Source organism: Phalacrocorax carbo, chromosome 1 (genome assembly GCF_963921805.1).
Source record: "Phalacrocorax carbo chromosome 1, bPhaCar2.1, whole genome shotgun sequence".
Classification (NCBI taxonomy): domain Eukaryota; kingdom Metazoa; phylum Chordata; class Aves; order Suliformes; family Phalacrocoracidae; genus Phalacrocorax; species Phalacrocorax carbo.
Window position 1 is genome coordinate 77272253 of NC_087513.1, and position 21856 is coordinate 77294108.

Consider the following 21856-nt stretch of genomic DNA (forward strand, 5'->3'; position numbering starts at 1 on the left):
TAGCACAATGCCAATCATTTGAGATCCTTGGATAATTTTGCTACATGGACATTCATTTCCTACTTCAAAGAAAAAAATATTGTAATGTGCAAATAATCTGTCAATTTTTGCTAGTTAATATAAGCCTTGCTGCCATCCCTGATTTTATAAATGTGTTTCAATCATTAAATGAATATAAGTACCAACATTACTGCAAAGCAAACCTAGGAGTTAGTGGTCAGAAAGCATATTCTTCTGGCATGGATGCACGCTGCTCCTCCCTTTATTATGCATCCCTTGTACGGCTAGTACAACTAGTGAGTGTTCACAAATCCTAAAATTGCATGCCATTGTGATCTTGATAGCACTGAAATAAAATCAGCATGAAGTTTCAGTATTCTCAATTCAACTTCATCCTTCTTTTTAAATGGAGCTATAGCCTACCTACTCGGAACCGAAGGCTTTCTTTTCAGTGTTATTTGTCCCTGCCCTGAGAGCATTTTGCCCATCTTAGGCAACTGCATCTCCTTCCTAACCACACAGCTGAAGCTGCCAAACTTCATCCTTGTTCTGAGACACAACTTTGGTATCTGACCACACCTCTGCCCCGCTGCCGCTGTCACTGCTTCTCTCCTTTTCTGACACAAGGAAGACCAGGCTCTGAGAACAGCTGCTCTGGGAAGTCTCCTGTTACTCATGCCCTTACTTTCATTCCACCTGTGGGGCCAGTGAAAGTTATGCTTCCAATTGTTAAGTGCAGTTTTCAACCATGCATACAGATTTTAGAAATTTAGAACTAAGATTGTGAATCTTAATATATGAAAGACCTGGAAGTAAAGCATGATCTAACAGACAGAAAAAATCCAAGGAACTCAAACGGAGTTTTGCCATTAGATTTTCTTTCCAGCCCAGTTTAAAAATTATGTTCATATCATTCCAGTGAGAGTAGCATCCTTTTTTTCCTGACATTCTCACTGCACAAAGCCACCAGCTTTCCTTTACAGAAGCTGACCTGTTTTGGACAAAAAAAACCCAAAAAAAACCCAAAAAACCAAACACATTCATGCTGGCTGCAAAAATCATCAATAATAAATTTCAGCCTGTAAAATGTGTGTGAGTTAGCAATGACCTAAACCCAATCCTACCGATATCAGTAGTAAAATTCCACATGGAGCAGAGTTAGGCTGGCATGAAAGGTTTGTGATGACTTGACATTAAGCCTGTACTATACATGTTAATAGTTAGCCAAGGAGCAATAAGAAAATAAGGTACACATTTACAAAGACAATAGTTTGTGACGTTAATAGATTAATTATGCAAGAGGTAAAAACTACGTGTACTTCAGAGGCAGTACTTTTCTTCTAAGAGAAAAAAAATATCAGAACACTGGCTTTATGTCTGGGTCCAAGAGAGTAAGCGCACATATACACCAGCGGCGGACTACTTCTGTTTGCACACATGGTGTAATCAGTGTCCAATTCAATTGGAACATAAGTACTTATATCATCTTGAGAAAAAGAGTTGGAGAAGGGGGATCTCAGGAGGTCTCTAGAAGTCTCCTATAAGGAGGGCTTCTAATCAACAGAAGAGACTGCAGCAGCTGGAAAAGTTTTGTGATGTTTGGTCACTAGGATACACTCACTGAAGTCTCCTTGAATAATTGGCTTCATTCACGCACCAGGGCAATAGCTTTCTGAAACGACTTTAACCTGGAGAGCAACAAAGAAACTGCAACCCCTGTGCCTGATTCCAGCACACAGCAGGAGGTAGTTACATAACTAGGGACGCAGCGCCATACGTAGGGATATCAGTGGAAGGACTCTACAGGAAAACAGTGTTTAGGCAGAGAAGTAGTCTAGCTGATAATATCATAACATTGTTAGCAAAAGGACTGTGTCAGTTATAGCTAAATAATGAGCTATGATCAGCAAGAATCAACTTGAACACTTGCAAACAAGCAATGAGACTGTGGGCAACAAAATGCATGCTTGAACTAATTGATGAGGATCTAACACTGAATATTACAGGCATTATGCAGACAGAGTAGTAACACCTGTTACCAGAGCACAAGGATACCTTAAGATTTATAATGCCCGGTAAGGTTTTAAGTATGGTGGTTAGGGATGTGATGTACTGCAAGGGAATAAGGAGCAGGGATGGAAAAAAGGTCTTTCTGGATTAAAAAGTGCTTCAAGAATGGAGGATAAAAGAAGTTGTACTGAGAGTTAAAAACTCGTAGAATTAAATCTATTTGGATTGAGAACCTTTTTAATTGTTTTTACATATTCATATAAGAAAACCTTAATGTCATAAATAACTTCTGAAGAACAAATGCAACTAATAATCATAGCATTTAACTAATTCTCAACCTAACAACTGACAGATTTTGGCACAAATCCTTTTTGTGTGCTAGTAGCAAACATCTAGGGCAGATCTACCAAGCACCAGGAGGAAAATCTCTGGAACCACTCCCTCGTCCAGTCAACTCTTTAGATTCAGGAAAATAACATAGCATTTGTGTACCATGATGTCGTACATTTTTCTTTAAAATATATATAGCAAGTTACATTGTATCTAACATGTATTCATCTCAAGAATAGCTGAAGTTCCAAGTTCAATCCTTCACATGCTTACATACTCTAGTGTGCTCATATAAAAACACACACAGTTGGAACCCGACTTGCTCTGCTTCCAATAAATGGTTATTTAGCAAAATGATTGGATTGTACGGTGGTGTAGAGCTTGCTTTTCCTTTTAGATGAGCTGAAAAACTAGCATATCAAAACAGTAGCTTTGTTTCTTTTAATTTTTCAGCCTGCTTTACCATGTCAGTGTCCCACCACCTTATCCTTTTTCAGCTGAATTTTCAATTGCATTTAAAATTCCAGCTTTCAGTTCTTAAATACAAAGAAGCTTTATTTAATTTATTACTCAATTAACCACCCATTTGATTTTGTTTGTTTTGTAGGAACCCAGTATTAAATTGCAACTAGTTTTTCCCTATAGCACACAACAGTGAAAGATAAATTCAAATAATAAAAGTTACCTGCTGATAAGAGGAATGAAAGCAGAACCATCAGCACATTCAAGGACTGTTGACCACAACTTGTCATCGTTGGCTTTCATTGGTCCATTAGAGAATTACCTGTTTGACGAGATGCAACATCATGGTTAAGTGTCTGTTTCACCTCACTGTCATTATTCAAACTTCTACTTCCCCAAAAAGCTTTGGTAAGTTGAGATGACTTCACACAGTAAGAAAAAAAGTCATACTTATTTCTGGACTTAAAAGTGAAATAAACTCTTCTTTCTATGATTTTGTTAAAATTAGTTTCTCATTTCACCATGAAAGTATAGAGCTATTTACATACTTTTCATTAACCCAGAGTAGAGATGAACCATATAGAGTCTTTACTGGATATTCACACTTCTCCTGTAATCTACATTCAACAAAACTGTGCTTGTTTTACTGTCACAGGAATGGGCTGTTGTATTATGCCTATAAGGATGAGAAGGAGAAACAATTTAAAAAATAAATTCGCTGCTTTGAAAGTCAATCTGTTTTACCCCATTAGAGGGTGCAGTCGTTCAGAAAGTGGGTCGAGCAACTGAGATGGTTGGAAACATTTCAAAAAAATGTCTTTTCATTACAATCAGAGCATTTCATGGGATTATTATTTCTTGTTTTCCTAGAATCGAGGGTGAGCTGTGATGCTGCTAGGCCGGCAGTCAGCATGAAAAGGCCATCCCAGTTTTTTGCAGAACAGCCCCACAGCCGGGTGAGTCCAAATGCATCTTATATCCACAGTGATTCAATGTCACCAGCTGCACATTCCACAGCTCTAGCAGAGGCTCTGTCCGAATGCAGTTGTTGTCATCAACATCAGTAGAAACGTCTGGCACCCTAGCCTGTTGTCACTGCTAATGCAGACTAACGCTGGATGCATAACATCTTCAACATCCTGAATGCACGTTGACATCAGAGAATAATAAATAGGTAATTTATTCGTTTGTACAACAACACTGGGAGCTTGGGCTATAAACTAGAAAGCCTAGGTGGTGCTACTGAAAGCTGGTGGGGCGAGTCCAATTCTTGGGTTATTAAAAAAAATGTTCCTAAAGGAGCAACTTGGAAAAAAGAAAAAGAAAATGGCAATCTATGTCAAAAATTACACTGTTTGTTTCTGACAGCTCAAGAACAGCACGTTGCCAAATGCTTATGAAATCAGTGCAGTATCATATGAATACTAGGTAGTTTACTAATAAGTGTCTACTACTGAATCAAATTAGAATTCAAGACAATTACACCTGCATGTAACAAAAGGGAGCAGGTGAAAAATCAACATCATTATAAATAACTAAACTGAGTAACATATGCAGCCACAGGAGGGGAGACACAGACACAGTGCTATCTACAAAGTGTTTAGAGACAAAAGATTTCTCACTAACAAAAAAATGCTCTTGTCTGGCAGAAGCAGATTCTCTTAGCACATGAAAAACAAGAGATCACAAACCTAGAAATCAGTGTAAATTTTGTACAAGAAATCAGGATAGTTTATCCTGCTGCCTGCAAGCATGATTAACATCCAAACCACCGTATTTGGAGGAACTGACTTTTTTTAAATCTACAAGGGGAAAACAATTAGAAACCATAACACCATGAGGAAAAAAGTAGTGCAGAAAACTATGAATGCTAATTAAGAATACTTCTCTAAGTATACATCTCGTTTGAAAAAGCTGCCACACTTTTTCAGAAGGAATATCATTTTAATTAAAACACCAAGCAGACTTAAATTTAGTATTGCATAAAAAAAAGAATAATACTGAATATAAGCCAGAGGTTAAGAATGTAGGAGTTTAATCAAGAAAAACAGATACAAAGAACAAGCTATTGCCAATATTGTTAGGAATAAAAGGAATAAGATTTTTTTTTCCTGAGTAAACCAAAGCTGCAGGAATTCTGATAGTGATTCATTACTAGAGGGAGATCTTGGCTTTAGTAACAGTTAATTAAAAAGAGATCAATATGCACTTCTGTTGTGTATCTGGGAAGAGACAGATGTTTGGTATAGCTGAGACTATTAAATATTTCCGTATCAAGAATAATTTAGGATGACATTAATAAGTTGATACTAAGGTTTGTAATTTGATAGTTGTAATTCTGTGTAATTTGTATCCAGTTATTTTAGAAGAGCTGGCTGGGGGACATATATCTCCTTTTTTCAGTTTGTTGGGAAACTGGCAGCTTTCAGAGGACCTGAAGAAACCTAAGGACATTTTTAGAAGTAAGTAAGGTAATCCAGATAACTACAAGCTTGTGAGTGTGATGTGGATCTAGAGAAAGTTAATGGAATGGCAAATATAGAATCAAAATAATAAATAATTAAGGAGTGTAATATAATTAATGCATATCACTGTGGGCTTATGGTGAACTAAGTTTTATTTCTCTCAGTGGTGTTGTTGTCAATGAAGGTACCTTAAAAATAGTAATAATATAGCAGATATCTGCAAAATATCTCAGTAGCTTGCAATTTGACCAGGCAGTGAGGATGGGGCAGGCGGGGAAGAGGCATATCAGTTATGGAAGACTAACTCAGACTGGGAATAAGATGCATGTTTTTTGAAAAGTGCATTCTTGCTAGTAATTGAGTACATACAGCCTTACTGTAATTTTATAATCAGTGCTTTATGTAGAAATCGAGAAGCTTTTCAGGGAGGGGAAGATTTATTCAATTACGTCCAATAGAACTGGCAACAATGAAATTGCCATTTTAATCCAAGTCTTGTGATGCTCGTATTTTATTAAGTGCCAGCTGGAAAGATCAGAGCAAGAGACTAGAACACTACAGCCACACATCAAAGGCCAGGAGAGTGACAGATTCCATGTCTATGTATACATATATACAGATTTGTGATGATAGGGAAATGCTCCAGTTTTATAACTACTGCTTCAAGTGATCATTAAACTGAATATGATCATTTTTAGGAGGACAGAGATACAACTAACCATTCACCACTTGACAAGTTTGATTATTTTTTTTTTTACATGCTGTTGTCTGACTAATACAGCCATATTTAGTGCAATATCACGAGATGCCTCTGAGCTATTCGAGCTCAATCAGCCAGGTGGAAGACATGGGCAGGAGAACAGGTGGCATGATAAAATAAAGTCACTAGGTTGTACACAGTATTTCCTAATGCTAGGCCACAGAGTAGCGATGGTAGAAACACAGTAATTAGCAGTCACAGGTATCTCTGCAGCTACATCATAAAGTAGGCGAAAAAAAAAAAAAAGGTTGAAGAATCGCAGTTTTTCACTCTGTGTTTCAACATGTCTACTATGAAATAGAAGAAATGGTCCCTACTCATGTTTAAGTGCTTTGCTATCTCTTTTCACAGAGCAAGGATTGTTAGGCATATTGCTTTCCCTTGCAGAAGATGCAACAATGAATGATTCAAAGAGAGCAACATTCAAAAGAAAAGGTGCTGTACTGTTATGATCAAGGAGAACCGACATTAATATGAGACACAACAGATGGTCAGCAGAAACAAAAAGCCACCCAAGAGCCTGCAATTCACTGTAACTTCTAATTTCACCACCACTACAGAAACTGAACTTATTTGCCTTTAACCTCCCTCCTCACCATGGACTTTAGGTGCAGGCACCAAATACACGTATGAGATCATTATGCCAGATTTCACTTTTTACTTACACACTGACCTTTTAGGTCTTACTCTGCTGCTATGTACATTGATTTTGCTATCCTTATAGTTTTATCTAGCTGTCTTTTCTTGAAGGGAATCAGTGAATCACTGGAAAGAAAAGCTGCCAAGAGAAGGAACCATTTCACGTGGCAAGATTTTTATGCAGAAATAATTTTCCCCTCACTTTGAAGGAAATAAAAGCTACGTTTAGAAGAAATGTTTGAAAACCATTGCACTTTTTGCATATTTTGGTTGTTAGAAAGAACAAAGGGAGCTAGCAAATATATCAGCACTGCCTCACAAGTTAGCTCTCTGTATAGAATGACAGAAAATAAGGTAATTCAAGAGATCATTTAATCCATCTTTCTGTCACAGGATTAAGTACATCTAAACCATGCTTAGAAGTTGTTCACAGAATCTCCACTGCCAGAGGTGTTTTCCAGCCTTCTCAGGCAATTCCCTTCCAGTGTTTCTCTAACCTTGTGGCTACAAAGGTTTTCCTATGTCTAAGTTGCAGCTCCTTTGCTTTGATTCAATCTCACCCTATCCCCAGTGATGCTGGAGAACGATTTACCTACAGATACATTGGTTACACCTCTCTTTGCATCAGTCTTTAATTAATACATACAAAAAGTGCTATCGTATCTTCACTCATCCTTTTCTTAGGCTAACAACTTTCACTACTTACACTCTTTCCTTGCGGGGGGGAAGTATTTGCTAGACCTCCTATACCTCCTTTTAAATCTGGCTCTACGCTTCATGGCAAAGTTGTGCGTGCAACTTCAGTGTCATTTTGGTTTCGGTTGTCTATATTTTCTTAGTGCCCTGAAGGTCCTAACACATACCTCAAATAGCTGCCAACTTTTCCAAGGGAAACAAAATTACACCATTACAAAAGCGTAGAGAGCTTCTGCTAATTTTCACAGTTAATCAAAAGATACATAAGTTTATCACTGTTATACCAAGATAGGTACATCTACATACAGACAAAACTATACAGGTAAAAACATACCACCACATGTGACATAAATGAGGATGCTTCCTTCTTTTCACACTAATGTGCAGCAGGCCTTCCAATCCTAGTAAGTACCAGTGGCCTGGCCCTGGGAAGTCGTGCCACAGCAGCGATGAGCTTCCCTCCATTTCTTCCTCCACTCTCTTGGGACAAGGTCATCTTTCACAGTTATGATTAAACGATACCTAGAAAAGCTCCGATTTCTGTGGAGATCTCTTATTCCCCAGTCTCCTCCTGGAAAACACCCTCACTAACCTCAGACACATATTAGCTGTGCTGTACTTCCTACACTGTTGGGACAAGGCGGATCCACCAGCAGGGAAATGGCCTCCTCTCAACATATTTGCTCATCTGAGGACAACAGACAACACTGGTTGCATTGTGACAGCAGTAAGGGGATCAATAATGCAGCCGAGACAATGGCAGTAGTTGAGAAAGCTGTTTAAAATTAGATGGAAAAGAGAAGGCTGTGATCCAAACCTAACTTCTAGTCCAGCTCTGTTCACTTCTCACGTTAAAACAGGATTAAAAATGCATCTAGTATGAATTCATGAATGCTATTACAATGAAATTAGTCTTATTACAAAGGCAGCCATGTAACTGGCATGAAAGAAAGCCTGATTATTAAGAAAACATGTGGTTTTACACTGCAATAACCTCAAGGAAATGTTTATGAAAAACAGATACTAGTTTTCAGTTGACAGTTGTCTTCCTTGAAACAATTGAAACAACCTATGAAAAGGAACTGCTGGTAGAAAACCTTTTGGATTATAGAGCAGCATTAATGTTACAGAGTGTCTCTTCCCTAAAAACATCTTATACACGTATGCTTGAAGGTAAGCATATGTGAGTTCTTTGCACAACTGCAGATAAAGCATTGCAGTTAGGGTTGTGGTATTGCTAAAGATGAGCAAATTTATATTACCCTAACTTGATCATTAAATTCTTTCCCCTTATAAGTTTTAAAATTGAAAATACGAACTACTTTGTTTTATTTCTCCCCCCATGTTTATTATTTCCTCCAGCTATTCTCCAAACAGATATGAAGAGACAACATGCATGAGTCCTAAAAAAAAAAAAAAAAAAAAAGCTATTAAGTACAGCCTGACAACCATCTTGTGAATTCAAGCAGTCTAAAGCTGTTATTAATAGGACAAGGCCAAGAAACCTGTACATGTTACAACCGCCAACTGTCAAAGTTTCTCATTCATCTCCTGCCTCTTCTACCCCTTTCACTTTTCATCACCACATTTAGTCAGCCATTACGACCTGTCCTACGCCTACATGGAGAGACACATCATACACATGCAAGTTGGAAATGGGTTTTAGCAGTTCCTACCCTGGCTACGCAGTACGTTGCACAGTAGAATGTGATACAGAAGTACACGGACTCCTTCATTACAATAGAGAACCAGTGGTACATTCAGACCTTTTCATCACAAAATTTAACTGATGAGAATCTTCCCTAAGATAGCACAAAGTCTTTCTTGATGGCCAAATTCCTCACTGACTTCACAGCAAAACTAAAGATACTACTATAATGTAGCTTTAGTGCAAATAAACTTTAGCTAATCAATTTTTTGGTACAATTCGTTATGTATTTGCATGTGGTAGGATATTTGATTTCCTACATTTATTGCTCATAAAGGTCAGAAAATTCTAGATTGCTGTCTGTTGTACAACTGGCCCTTCACTGTATATATTAGATTGCATTTTGGGGAAAAATACCTAAATTACTTTGAGGAAACAGTGAGCTATGTAACAATAACAGCTGCAATTATGATTATTTACTGACACCGATAACTAACTTCAGCTACAAGTTAGTGGCAGCTTTCTCACTTCTCAGAATCAAAATTCCTTCTGCAGCCAAGAGCTGCAACTTTTCCTAATGCTCTGAACACCATTCATTTTGTGAAGAGACTGAAATATTCATATATTCTCATTTGCATGTACTGTATCAGCATGAGCGTAGGCAGCTCACAAAGATTTGTTGTAGTCATCCAGAATCCTTATTTTTAATGAACTAAACTCAGTTCAGATATATACCTGGATTACTGAGTCAAATAAGGCAGCTGAGTGATTTTGTGCAACCAGCTTCTAAGATTAGCCAGCTGTGTGAGCTGGAAGGAATGCTTCATTACTGAATTAGTAAATAAATCTAGTAAGATGAAACTATCAAGTCTGGTCTATTCATGGAACAAAGTAATCTGAAACAACTGAATTTTGACTCAAACTATGAATGTTCTTGGTCTCCCATGAGGCAGAAATTATAAGGAAACATAGACAGTTTTTAAATAATTTTCTAAGAGAGCTTGAGAGCGGGACAGGATTCATTTTGAAGTGATTACAAATCTCTGTTAATCAAGTTATCATTTCAGCTTTTAAGAAATGCAAAGCTCTTCTCTAGGGAAACTTAAGCTTGTGTTTTTGAGCTACTTTCAGTGCAGAACAAGAGCAAACGTACTTTAATTTAAAATATTTCAATTTCTAAGTCTCAAATTAATGATGTAAATTCTACTAGTTTATTGGAAACAGTTTGTTCATGTAATTTCAAAGACGTTATTGAGAAATAAAAAGTTATGCAGGTAAGATTAGAGGTTTTATAACATGCATGTTTTAAAAATCTCCCAAATCTAATGGAAAGGCAAATATCACTAATCTCTAGATTACAGCACAGCTCTAAAACCTGAGAATATGTGTACTATAAACACGGCAGTAAACCTGGCTAGTGTATTTTTATTATACATTTGAGGAAAAAAATGTAATGTTTCAACAATTTATCTAGTGAAAAAATAACTGTGATTAACTTTTTGGTTTCACCACTATGTTGTCAACTGTTGATATACAGATATTAAGAACTACCTATAGTCTCTGTGGGAACACTTTTGATACATTTTCCTTTCAAAATGGCCTCTTCTGAAACCTTCCTGTGAAAAGTCTGTTGAAATCTAAGTTTTACTTCATTCTCACGTTCTTGAACATCATTAATCATTATCTGTTTCTAAACAGATTGGTTTCTAACCTTCTGTCGCTCTGGGTTTGTAAAACAGTTTCAGAAATTATTTTGCTCAAAAGTGAAAAAATATGAGGAGGAAGCAAAGCAAAAGTTAAAGTGGACTCAGAAAAAAGGATTCATTTAAACATGCCAAATTCAAAGGAATTCGGAATTCTCATTAATACATTTTTCCTCTTCCCATCAACTTTAGAAAGGATGTTTCCTTTTTACCATTATGAATTATTACTCCATTCCTTTACAGTCTAATTGACCATTCCAAGCCCCTGTACAGATACCAAGTTGTACTTTACTCTGACATCTAGAGTACTTTAACCACTAGGCAACATCCTTGCAGAGTTACTACCTTAAGCATGCCCCATCTTACAGCACTAGAGGTAGCGCTTTCTAAAAGGCTCTGAAATGGTTTTCTGGCCAGCAAGTATTGAAACGATAACTTGTGTTCCTGCTCAAAATGTCACTATGCTATTTAACACATTTTAAAACCAGGACACATTGCAATGGGAAAACCAGCTAATTTTGCTGGCAGTTAGCTAGGTCAGGAAAGGGTGCAACCCCTGATTAATGTAGCAGCGCTGGAAGAAGCTGCCAATTGCGGTTAAACTTGCAAAAATACCTTTTTTTTTTTTTTCTCTCATGAGGATCGTTTTACTATGCCAACACAATGTGTAGCTTATCTGACATAGACGGATCTGCACTACAAGTATTTTGGCAGTAGTATTCCAACTTTCCTAAGGAAAACATCTCAACATCTACTGCAAGCCAGCTCTAAATGTGGACTGAAAGCACACTAGCTGTCCTAGTGCAGATGTAGCCTTGTCTACTCTGTGAAGAAATACAGGTTGCCTCCAGTATTTAAGTTGGTTCATCTAGGACCAGCTCGGCTGCCTTTATACTACAGAGTATTATTGATATACCCTTAGTGCTGGCAGCAACAAGCCTTATGAGAAAAGAAATGGCCCAGGTAGTCACCTGGGGTGAACTGGCAAAATTCTGCCCTTAATCTACCATGTCCGTGTGTGTGGTAGTGAGATTGTTTCTGGGATGGGTTGGCTCTTGTACAAATTTGTTCATTTTTTCACTTTTGAAATCTGAAACTAGCCAGTGTTCCCTTAAGAGGCAAATAACACCTTGGATCCCAGGAAACATTTCGGTCAAATCTTGCTCACCCTCTCATTTAAGATAATGATGAAAAACACCCATCAGAGTAAACCGAGAAAGAACCGACCTTCCTCCTTAAAACATGGTATTATCCAAATGTTTCAAATACTGAAATGTTCCTCGGTAACATCAGAAACAAAGGCTGTTCCTAAAGCAGACTAGAACAGGATAAGGAGCTGTCACTGCACCAGCCAAGGAAAAAGGAAACTGTGTGGGAGCCTTGAACCAACAAATGTTGGAGAGAGAAATTATATGGTAGAAGATGGGAGTAACTTCCTTTCACGTGTTCTTTTCCTCATTCCTTTTAAACACACCAGCCTCGCACTGCAGCAGAAAATGCTGATTTTTCTCTGCTATACACTAGAAGAATAGATTAAAAAGCTGGTTTTAAGAGTAGTACTACTGCTACTGGAGTAGTGTGCTGTTGTGCTAGCACAACCATCCTAGCTCAGAGCCATTCTAATTAAAAAAACTAAATTTTGGAGCCCCAATAACACTGAATTATTAACAAGAACTTCATTTTGAAGCAGAACCAAGGAAAAAAATCTAGTGAATCTTTTGTCCTCTCCTCTTAGGCAGAAATACATGCAGGACAAAAGAGAGGAGAATTTTTAGTAGTCAGAACAGGAGGTGTGGAGGTTGCCAAGCAGAAGGGAAAAAGGCATGCAGAACAACAAAAAAGTGGCTTTCAACAATGTTTTTTGGGTTTTGGTTTTTTTTAAGCACGCATTTTTAGAACTGAAAATCCAGGTAAAAGAAAAAAGCTGTGCTGCTGTGGTGACATCACAGGCCCCAACTTTTGTTTCACATCCTGTGTTTTACAGGATGTAAAAAAGTGCTTGTTCAGTGTCTCGTCTGGGGTTTCTCCAGACTTTTTGCTGTGCACAGAGGCAGGTGCAAGAAAAGCTACTTAAAGGCTTGTACAGAATTCCACAGAGGTCTTATTTCTTGACCTCACATAGATCAAGCATTGAACAACCCCTCCCCATTGAAGCCAGTGGAGTTGAGCAAAAATACAGTAATGCACTAGAAGTATTAACCGCAGCTTGAAACTACAATTTATTTAGAAGTGGCTTCCCTTGTGTACTATTTCTTTGTATATGCTCAGTGGGCAGGCATACGTCATACAGAGTGTACTCCTTAGCATTGCAAGTACTGCGTAGTAGTACCTGTGAAACCTAGTCATCAGCCACTGACTTTGCTCCACACAGCCACGTCCCTAAGAAATGGCTTGCAACTGAAGCACTTGCCATTTATACAGGAGTACACAGAGAACAATCCGTGTGGAAGAGATGCTGGAATGAGGTTCCAAAAGCTTCATGTATAGGCAGGGAGGGATTGAAGCTCAGCTCACACCTGAAACAAGTTCTGGCATGGTATTCTGGGTCATTCCAGCACAAAGCTGGCACTGATGGCGTGTGACCTATATGTACGCTTCTCTCTGAATAGTTAACTAGAATATTTTACTTTGTTGAAAAATTCCAGTACTGATAGAAATTTGTTTTACATTTTTAAACAGAGAAGCTTAAAGGCAAAAATTAATTGCCTCAAGAATATAACTACACTAAGAGCCGTTACGAAGACTGATAAATATCCTTGGTTTCAATCATGGGCTACGTCCCATTGGATTCAGCCAGGTTCAAAATTACGTCACTACTGGAAAAGGTTTTGCTGTCAACCACACCTGAAACACAATTTCACCTTTGCTTGGTACATGTGCAAGTCTGGTAGGAAGTCGATGGGCTCACACTATATTCTGGAGACCGTAGAACAATCACCCCACATCCCAATCAACAGTAAGTGACCCTGAACGAATGCAGGCAACTGACTGAGGAATTACCACCTTTGTGGACACGTCAGCCTCTGAGCTGACGATTTTACTCTATGGTGGGAAACAAAGCACTCCTAAAATACCATTTACCCATCTTTCTGTAATCATGTTTCTAGTTTCAACATCCTTCTAAATCCAACTTATCTCAGCATGCACTAATAGTAAGCACCTTCTAACTTGCAGATGGAAAGTACGTTGAGTCATGCACAATAAGCATGACCCAGCCATGTATTTTTATTCCACTCAATTGGTTTATGCTATGTAAGTTTCCTCTACACAGAGAAGGACATTTACTTCTGCATCTTGTGCAAAGTAACTTTACCCCAGTGTTTTGATTAGCCCCTTAGCTAACTTATAATTAAGTTTCAGGGCAAAATACCAGCTTTACTGAGGTCAGTGGGAGTTTTGCCTTGAAGCAACAGATCAGCTTTTTACATCAGATGCTCACACCCATAGTAACAAACCACTACTTGTCTTCCCATTCCAGTACCCAATAGTTCCATTTGACAGACCTTTCTGAAATGGTTCCTGACATTGACATTCATTTCCTGTTTACCTTATAGGCCAGTATATAGAACATCATCAGTGGAACATCTCAAGTCCAAATATTTCATACGTAAGGAAGAAAGTACAAAATTCATCACATATGTCACGCGGCAAAGATATTACTAGCAAGCAATATTGCAGTCATGCAGTCCATTTCTTCTCCATCTTTAGAGTCTAAACAAATTTAAAAAAAAAAAAGACAAGTGGAAAGGTGGTACTATTTCCATTTTACAGAAAAGAAGCTGATGCACAAAACAGTTACAGTCATAAAGGAAGAATACATCAGATTTGAGAACTGAATATCAAGTTTGTGGGTCTAATGACTTAAACAGGAAACACTGATTAAAAATGCCATGCTCCTGTGAAAACTGACAGGGCGGGGAAGAAAAAAAAGAAAAATCCCCAGAGCCATTACCTATGAGAATACAAACTCACTTGATGCTTAAATGATTTTCTTAAAGTTTACATAGAAAAGAGAACATGGCTAGGTAATTCTGCTGTACCCAGTTTAGTAATGGCCAACTTTGAAGTCATTATAAGCCATAGTGATGCCTTCTGTACTAGTAAAGTTGGAAAGTGGCAGTCAGGAGTCTAACTTGCAACTTTCCAATGGGAACTAGATGGCAGCCACTGTGTCTTTGAGATACTCCTACAAAGCCTTTGACCCAAAGAGCCTAAAAGAATTACTTAATTTTGTATAATTAACACACACCTCGATTTATCAAAGATTGTGATTAATAGATACATGGATATCAATATCACTTTAAACCATCCTTGCAGAAAACAAGCTTAGATATCTTTGAAGGGCCATACTTAACCTCCACGTTCAGAGATACTGAGGAACAGGACATAACTTGGACATGTTAAAGAAGTGACATAAGAATGTAGAGTTTTAAATCACAAGAATGATTTTTAAAATGAGATGATTTGTTCCTGGAAATTCTCGTTGTTTAACTGCATTTCCTCTCTGCAATAATGCCACATCATATGCATTACCTCAAAGCCTGTGTAAAGAATCCCTTATTGGCACAGGGAACAGTTTCTCAGTGTCAGGTCCCAATCACCCCTTCTTTTGGGTATTTTAGCAATATTAAGTTAGTTACATTTGTTAAGTGACAATTTTATTATCCTGTAATACAGTTAGTTTTATCTATTTTGCTTGAACGGGGAACACAGAAAACTTACCATAAAGCATTTAAGACAGGGGGGCACAACATCCATGCAAATTTTGTGAGTATTATTTTAATCCTAGTATATCAGTGCAATTTCAGGGTCTGTTCCCAAACATCATATCTATTGTAACAAGATTTTTTTGACCCTCTTGTCTAATAAAAATGTAATCCTTTTGGCAGCCATCACAGATGCTCATTCTGCAGTTATTTTCTTCTCACATAAGGACTTTGATGCCTACTATGTAATATATTTAACAGTATGGATGAAGTCATATAGCCCAGACAACCAATTGTGTCTTGTAAATGACATCCAAAATATACCAAATTATGAAATTCTTAGAACTCAAATATAGCTGAACTAAATCTAATGGAGTCTGTGAAGAATAGAGGGGCTTTTTATATTTAGGATTAACCCACTTCAGCTACAGGTTCCCAACCTGAATTCCAGCCTTTCCCCAAATAAAGAGGTTTGATATGGAGAAAGAAGGATTGAAATCTGCCTTCCTTATTTAACCTGGAATGACAACTCACAGAGGCATCTCCGGAAAACTCTGGGTTATTTCTATTCCCACCATTTTGGCTGGAGGGACATATTTAAACATAGTAGAAGCAAAACATTAGACTGATCACTAGAACTGCAACAAGGTTTGGTTTTTCCTTCCAGGTAGTGTCACACCTTGCTGCAACTGCTAGAACTTTAGTTTAATCATCCTAGTTTTCTGCTTACTGGCAGGGTTGGTAGCACTCTCACATGGCTATACTCTAGATAGTTAAGTTCAGCTCTGTTCTTTTAAGCCAGCTGTCTAAATGTCTTTCACATGTAGTTTAACTCATAAGAATTTACACAAGTCCTTGTTCTTAAGAAGTCTTCTTTGAGGAAGAGAGCCAATTTCCTGCTTGTTCATGGTATAAATCAAAATAAGACATTTTGATTATACTACATGCACCAAAAATTAAGTTTTATAACAAGAGTAATCATTTATGAAATCAGCTAAAAATGAGTGTATGTTAAAACAAGAAGTGTTTCATATTCTAGATGTAGACATGAGAAGAGCAACAGAAAAAAAAAAACCAAAATTTTATTCTAAAAACATCCAAAAGCTTATTTTATTGCTCTCTAATTTATAGAGCAAGAGAAATACACACTGTCCTGGGTCAAATGAAACATTCTGCGTTGATTTTACAGTTGTGGGGGTTTTTTCCTCCTTGAAAAGGCAAAAGCATTTCTGTTTAACCGTATTTAATGTCACTCCATTCCTCATACAATATGCTTTAATTTTTCCATATGGCCACTAACTCAGAAATCTAATTCTAATGCCAACTTCATTACACTGAAGTCGAGGACAAAAGTTTCAATATAAGACGACAAAATGGAAGTTTTGATTCTTAGCAGTAGATTTTTAGAGATATTTCGGCAGAAGAGGCTACAGTGAAATTCCAACACTTTGGCTGTCATATCAGTCATGGGTCAAATCCAATTTTCCTTTTGCAACAGACTGCTAGATATTTGAAAGTGGACATGAGCAGAAGTCCGTCTTAGAGGCAAATTTCTTCTGTATCTCTTTCATTAGAGGCTTACAATGCTTTGAAGAAAAAATTTACTCTTGAAAACTTTTCATGTAATTATTATAACAGCCAATTATTATACTGTTATTTCATTGTTTCTATAAAACTCTTTCTCTGGAGCTTTTATTAGCACGGATGTCTTCTACCTCAATGAATTCTATCGATTAGTTGTAAATAAATAGTAAATGCTATTGGACCAGTTTAAGATCATCTTATTCTTGCATTACAAAAGGGTTGGTCTTCCCTCGCTGTATCACCTCTAATTTTGTATGTCCTTTTGCACCCCACCTTCCAGTAACCAGTTTCAATTTTCACTATTCTCTGTGGAGCAAGTCCTGTATCACCAGTCATGTGAGAAATATGGGAGAAACTCAAGAGTCCTTGATTAGGAAGCTAGAGTTATCTTTTAATAAGGCTTGGATCTTAATGCTTATTTCAAAAATGCACTTAGAAAATGAAAGAGTATTGAAACACCAATTAAACTGAAGAAGTAAGGAAATGGTTTTGAAATGTTTTAGATTAGACTGATGTTTACATAGCTTAAAAACTGTTTTCTTTGGGAAGGTACATCACAGTAGTTCAGAAACCCTGTCAACCAGAAACACCATCCAGTGAATAACAAAGTCAGTTTAAAGGCGTCCTTGTTTTTAAGCTGATATACTTCTAGCTAAGAGCTATTTACTCTCACGGGTTGCTTTTGGGCCACATTTCCCACCCCCGCCCCCTGTCTTTACCTCAATTGTATATTGAAAATGCCAAACAAAAAGGGTAAAACTGCAATTTCATCTTGCTTATAAGCTTTAAGCATAGCAGCTTCTGAAGGGAATTTTGAACAGATGAATTTCCAAAGCAAGTTAAGCAATTCATAATCTTCCTCATATTATAAGGTAATTAACAATAATTAGGAAGGCCACTCTAGCTTACAGAAATATCTCAGTCTAAAAAGAAAACTCACCTTGAAGTACAGCACTGATTAAGAAAAAATTCAAGAAAAATAACACTTAGGAAAACACTTCTCAGCTAATCAAGCCTGCAGCTTGAAACTGCAACACTGTTGGGTACCAAGTTCCACTTAATCCTTCACAAAAAGGTTCATAACCAGGCTAGGCATCAGCACTGTAACTGCCTTCGGCTGTCATCAACCTTGTCACAAAGGGGCTCTTCAAATGAAGATTATTGCAAAATATGCTCAGAAATGAGGCCAAAGTTCATCTGAAGAAGTGATAATCTTCTTCAGGGAAGTCAAGTAGCAGCAAGCAGAACTTAAACATCACAGTTTGTTTTGCTTCCTTGCAGGGCACAGACATTTGATAATTAATAACAGTTGCAAAAAGCACACGTCTAACAATCGCTGATGCATATGAAAGAGTAAGTCTATTTGTTTATCTAGTAGAAAAAACCTGGGATCTTCAATTAGGTAAGACAAGGCACAAAGAAATCCAGAAGGCATTGTTTGTTGGAATAAGCAGAAAGGAGAACTAGCTTGGAACAAAGACGAATATGACAATGTTTACAGCCCAACAAGCAATGAGAAGAGCCAAACAGCTGCTTACATGATAGCAATACATAGCCTTCTGAACTAAAGATCTCTGATTGACTGCTAAATGCATGCAATACAAGACAAGAAGATGCACTTAAGAGACCTATGGGGATATCAGCTCAATGAACTTGAAACAAGCTGTTAATAAAGCACTGTCTCAATTGCAACTGTATAATACAGCCAGTTCAAAAGAATATCCACGTGAAGGACTAAAAAAGCATTTACAGTTAAATTAAAAATCCCGGCAGTTGTATTGGTGCGACTACCCGCAGACGTTTCCAACTCTCTGTGGGAATAGAGTGATCAGCATGTTTTTTGAAAGCCAATATTACTATTAAAAAGGCAGATCTCCCACAGAAGTACATGTACAAGGTTTCAGAGCAAGTCAATGCTTGAAAGTGCTGACAGTTAACCTGAGGCAAGTGTTTGGGTTCTGTTGTTTGTCTTATAGGTAGAGGAGAACCGGAACCTACTGAATTCAGCCTTACGCAGCATACAAGCGTGACAGTGGGTCTCTGAAACTACTCACGAAGAGCAAACATCAGTACCACCAGCAACATTAGCCAAAACTTCCCTCTTGATCTCATAACAAGGGAAAAGCATCCCAATTATCCATCCTCTCTCCAGTCAGGCTCCCCATTGTACTGATAAGCTACTAGCTAGCAGGAAAGCAGTATTTCCAAGAAGATGACAGAAAAACAGACTAGGTAGCCAGCTGCGACACGCATGGTACGTGAAAACACAAAACCCTTGAACACTAGGGTCTCCTACAGCATGTCTCCTGGCTACGAAGGCAGGTCTCCCAGCATGCAAGAAAGTTTCTGGCAGAGGACGAGCAGAGGTAGACAAAGGAAAATGTGTGTGCGTGTCTGTATATTTAAGAGAGAGAATGCAGTGCGAGAAGTCGAAAGTAATTTGGTTTTATTACAAGCAGTTACATAGTGGGCACTCCTGCAAAAGCATTTCCACTATAATGGATCTATCAACCTGTCAACACTACACCACAGCACCTAATTAGCCTGCTACTTTTTTATTCACCTTGCATCATATTTCAATTTGCCTTTGTAGTTGGAGCATGAAAAGCATTCTGGAAAGGTTTGTTGTACCCTGAGAAAAAAAATCATGACCCTTAAGTATTTATATTATACCACATATATTTATGTCACCTATTTTTACTACTGAAAGCCAGACTAAAGCTTCTTTGCTTTTAATAAGTTTTTTTATTGAAAATAAAAACTCTTTATGTATTCCATATAATTTATATTGTTCTGTCATGCAAACACATCATTCATATTGTTCATTCCCAAGAAGATAAGCATGTTTATTCTTCCATTGGCTCAGTGCTATGAGGAAATTAATGCACTCTAAAACTACCCATAACATAACTCAAAAAATTAATACTTCAATCCTTCAGAGCTTTCTTACTGGAAAAAGGTAATCAGATAATTAAAGAAAGCTGTTTTTCATCAGGAAAATCAGCAGTTTTAAAAACACAAAATAACTACTGGTGCAAACACTGAGATTTTCTCCACTGTCACAAACCTGATTCAATTTGAAAGTGTGCACACAGATAATTTCCATATATTTAAGCACAGTCTGCAGATAGCACCTAAGAGCCTTGAGTGGTACTCTCCAGTTTTCAGCTACGTACAGGATAAAAAAAAACCAAAAACCAAAAAAAACCCACCAAAACAAAAACCTATCGACTTGCTTCAGCACTCCATGACCAACTTAGTCATCAAGTGGGTTAAGTATAACATAAATATATAATAACCACTACAGTGTTGACATGTCACTGTAAGCACACCCTCTCTCCCCCTTATACAAGTACAGTTCTGTCACAGTGTTGCAATACTTGAGTGTCAATGCCATCTGCTTTGTTCAGGGTTTGCAGAAAGCCAGACTGAAAAAAACCAAAGATCCTACTTCTCTTAATGGACTTGGACCTTTTTGATGTCTCACTCTTTTAAGCATAAGCTTTTTAAAGATAAAAATGATTTTGTCATTACTTAGAAGCAGCATGACTTCTGTTCAAACACTAGGAAGTTCTACTTCTGCAGAACAAGTGATGTGAAAGTGATTTTCCCCCTGTTATTTGAAAGATTTCTGTAGCATTTTCAGGCAATGTATTTTTAGGCATTCATCTTAAGTGACAAGGAATATTCTTGGATAGTAATATTTTTTTTCTCCTGAAGTATTTCTGAAGGGGTTCAAAATCTGACAGGAATACTCATACTGCCTTAATGAAAAGGCTCCCCATTTGTGTGTAGCAGCTTGGCTTTCACCCTTTGGATTTTGCGAGGTCACAGAGTCACAGAATGGTAGGGGTTAGAAGGGACCCCTGGAGATCATCACTGTGCTAGTCCTTTCGGTGACCAAAAATGATTCTATATTGGACAAAGTCAGAATACTACATGTAAGCAACACGTGGGAGCAGAAATGGATGCCAAAGATCTGGAAACATTTTTGGTTTTAATTTAATTACAGAAAACTTACCTCTAAAAGTTTATTGTTACGAGTACTTCACAATGGAATGGAAATGGCATTTCAGGCTTTGTCCTTGGTTTTTTTGTGCTAAAAGTGACTGGAAACCTAAGTTACCTGTTCTTCTTAAATGATTACCACTTTGACCAAGCCATAACGCTGAGAACTCATATCCTCTTTCAAGCAGTGCCACTCCTGCACCAACAATGCTGCGCAGGTGCCCAGAAGTCACACTACAGCTGTTCCCTGTAATTTGCCAGAGAAGACGTACTGCCCTGCATGATATGATACATGTGATATATATGTGACACAGACATATGTGATATATACAATATATATACACAATATACATATACACAATATATATTATTTATACAATGCGATATAAACAAGATATATACGTGATATATCTACAGAATACATAGGATATATGATGTAAACAATATCATATATATATACACAACATATGACAGACATACGATATGTTATTATAACATGTAAAGGGACTTGTTTTTTGCTAGATCCTCATAAAATTAGTCATGTTCCACCAGAGTAGCCTCTCTGGACTTTTTGTGTATTCACAGAATCACAGACTGGTAGGGGTTGGAAGGGACCTCTGGAGATCAGCTTGTCCAACCCCCCTGATTGAGCAGGGACACCTAGAGCAGCAGGCACAGGAACACATCCAGGTGGGTTTTGAATGTCTCCAGGCGACATTCAAAGGAGACCCCACCACCTCTCTGGGCAGCCTGTGCCACTGCTCTGTCACCCTCACAGGAAAGACGTGTTTTCCTCACATTGAGGGGGAACTTCCTGTGCTCCAGCTTGTGCCCATGGCCCCTTG

General features: G+C 37.7%; 1 protein-coding gene across 3 annotated transcripts in view; it reads right to left on the reverse strand.

Annotated features, from left to right (window-relative positions):
* Positions 1–21856, reverse strand: part of SHISAL1 (shisa like 1) — an 83840-nt gene that overhangs the window by 43682 nt on the left and 18302 nt on the right. For all 3 annotated transcript variants that reach the window (XM_064461110.1, XM_064461102.1, XM_064461092.1), the window contains exon 2: positions 3026–3124. In XM_064461110.1, coding sequence (XP_064317180.1) covers positions 3026–3092 — 67 coding nt within the window. In that variant the 5' untranslated portion in view covers positions 3093–3124. The remainder of the gene's footprint in view (positions 1–3025; positions 3125–21856) is intronic.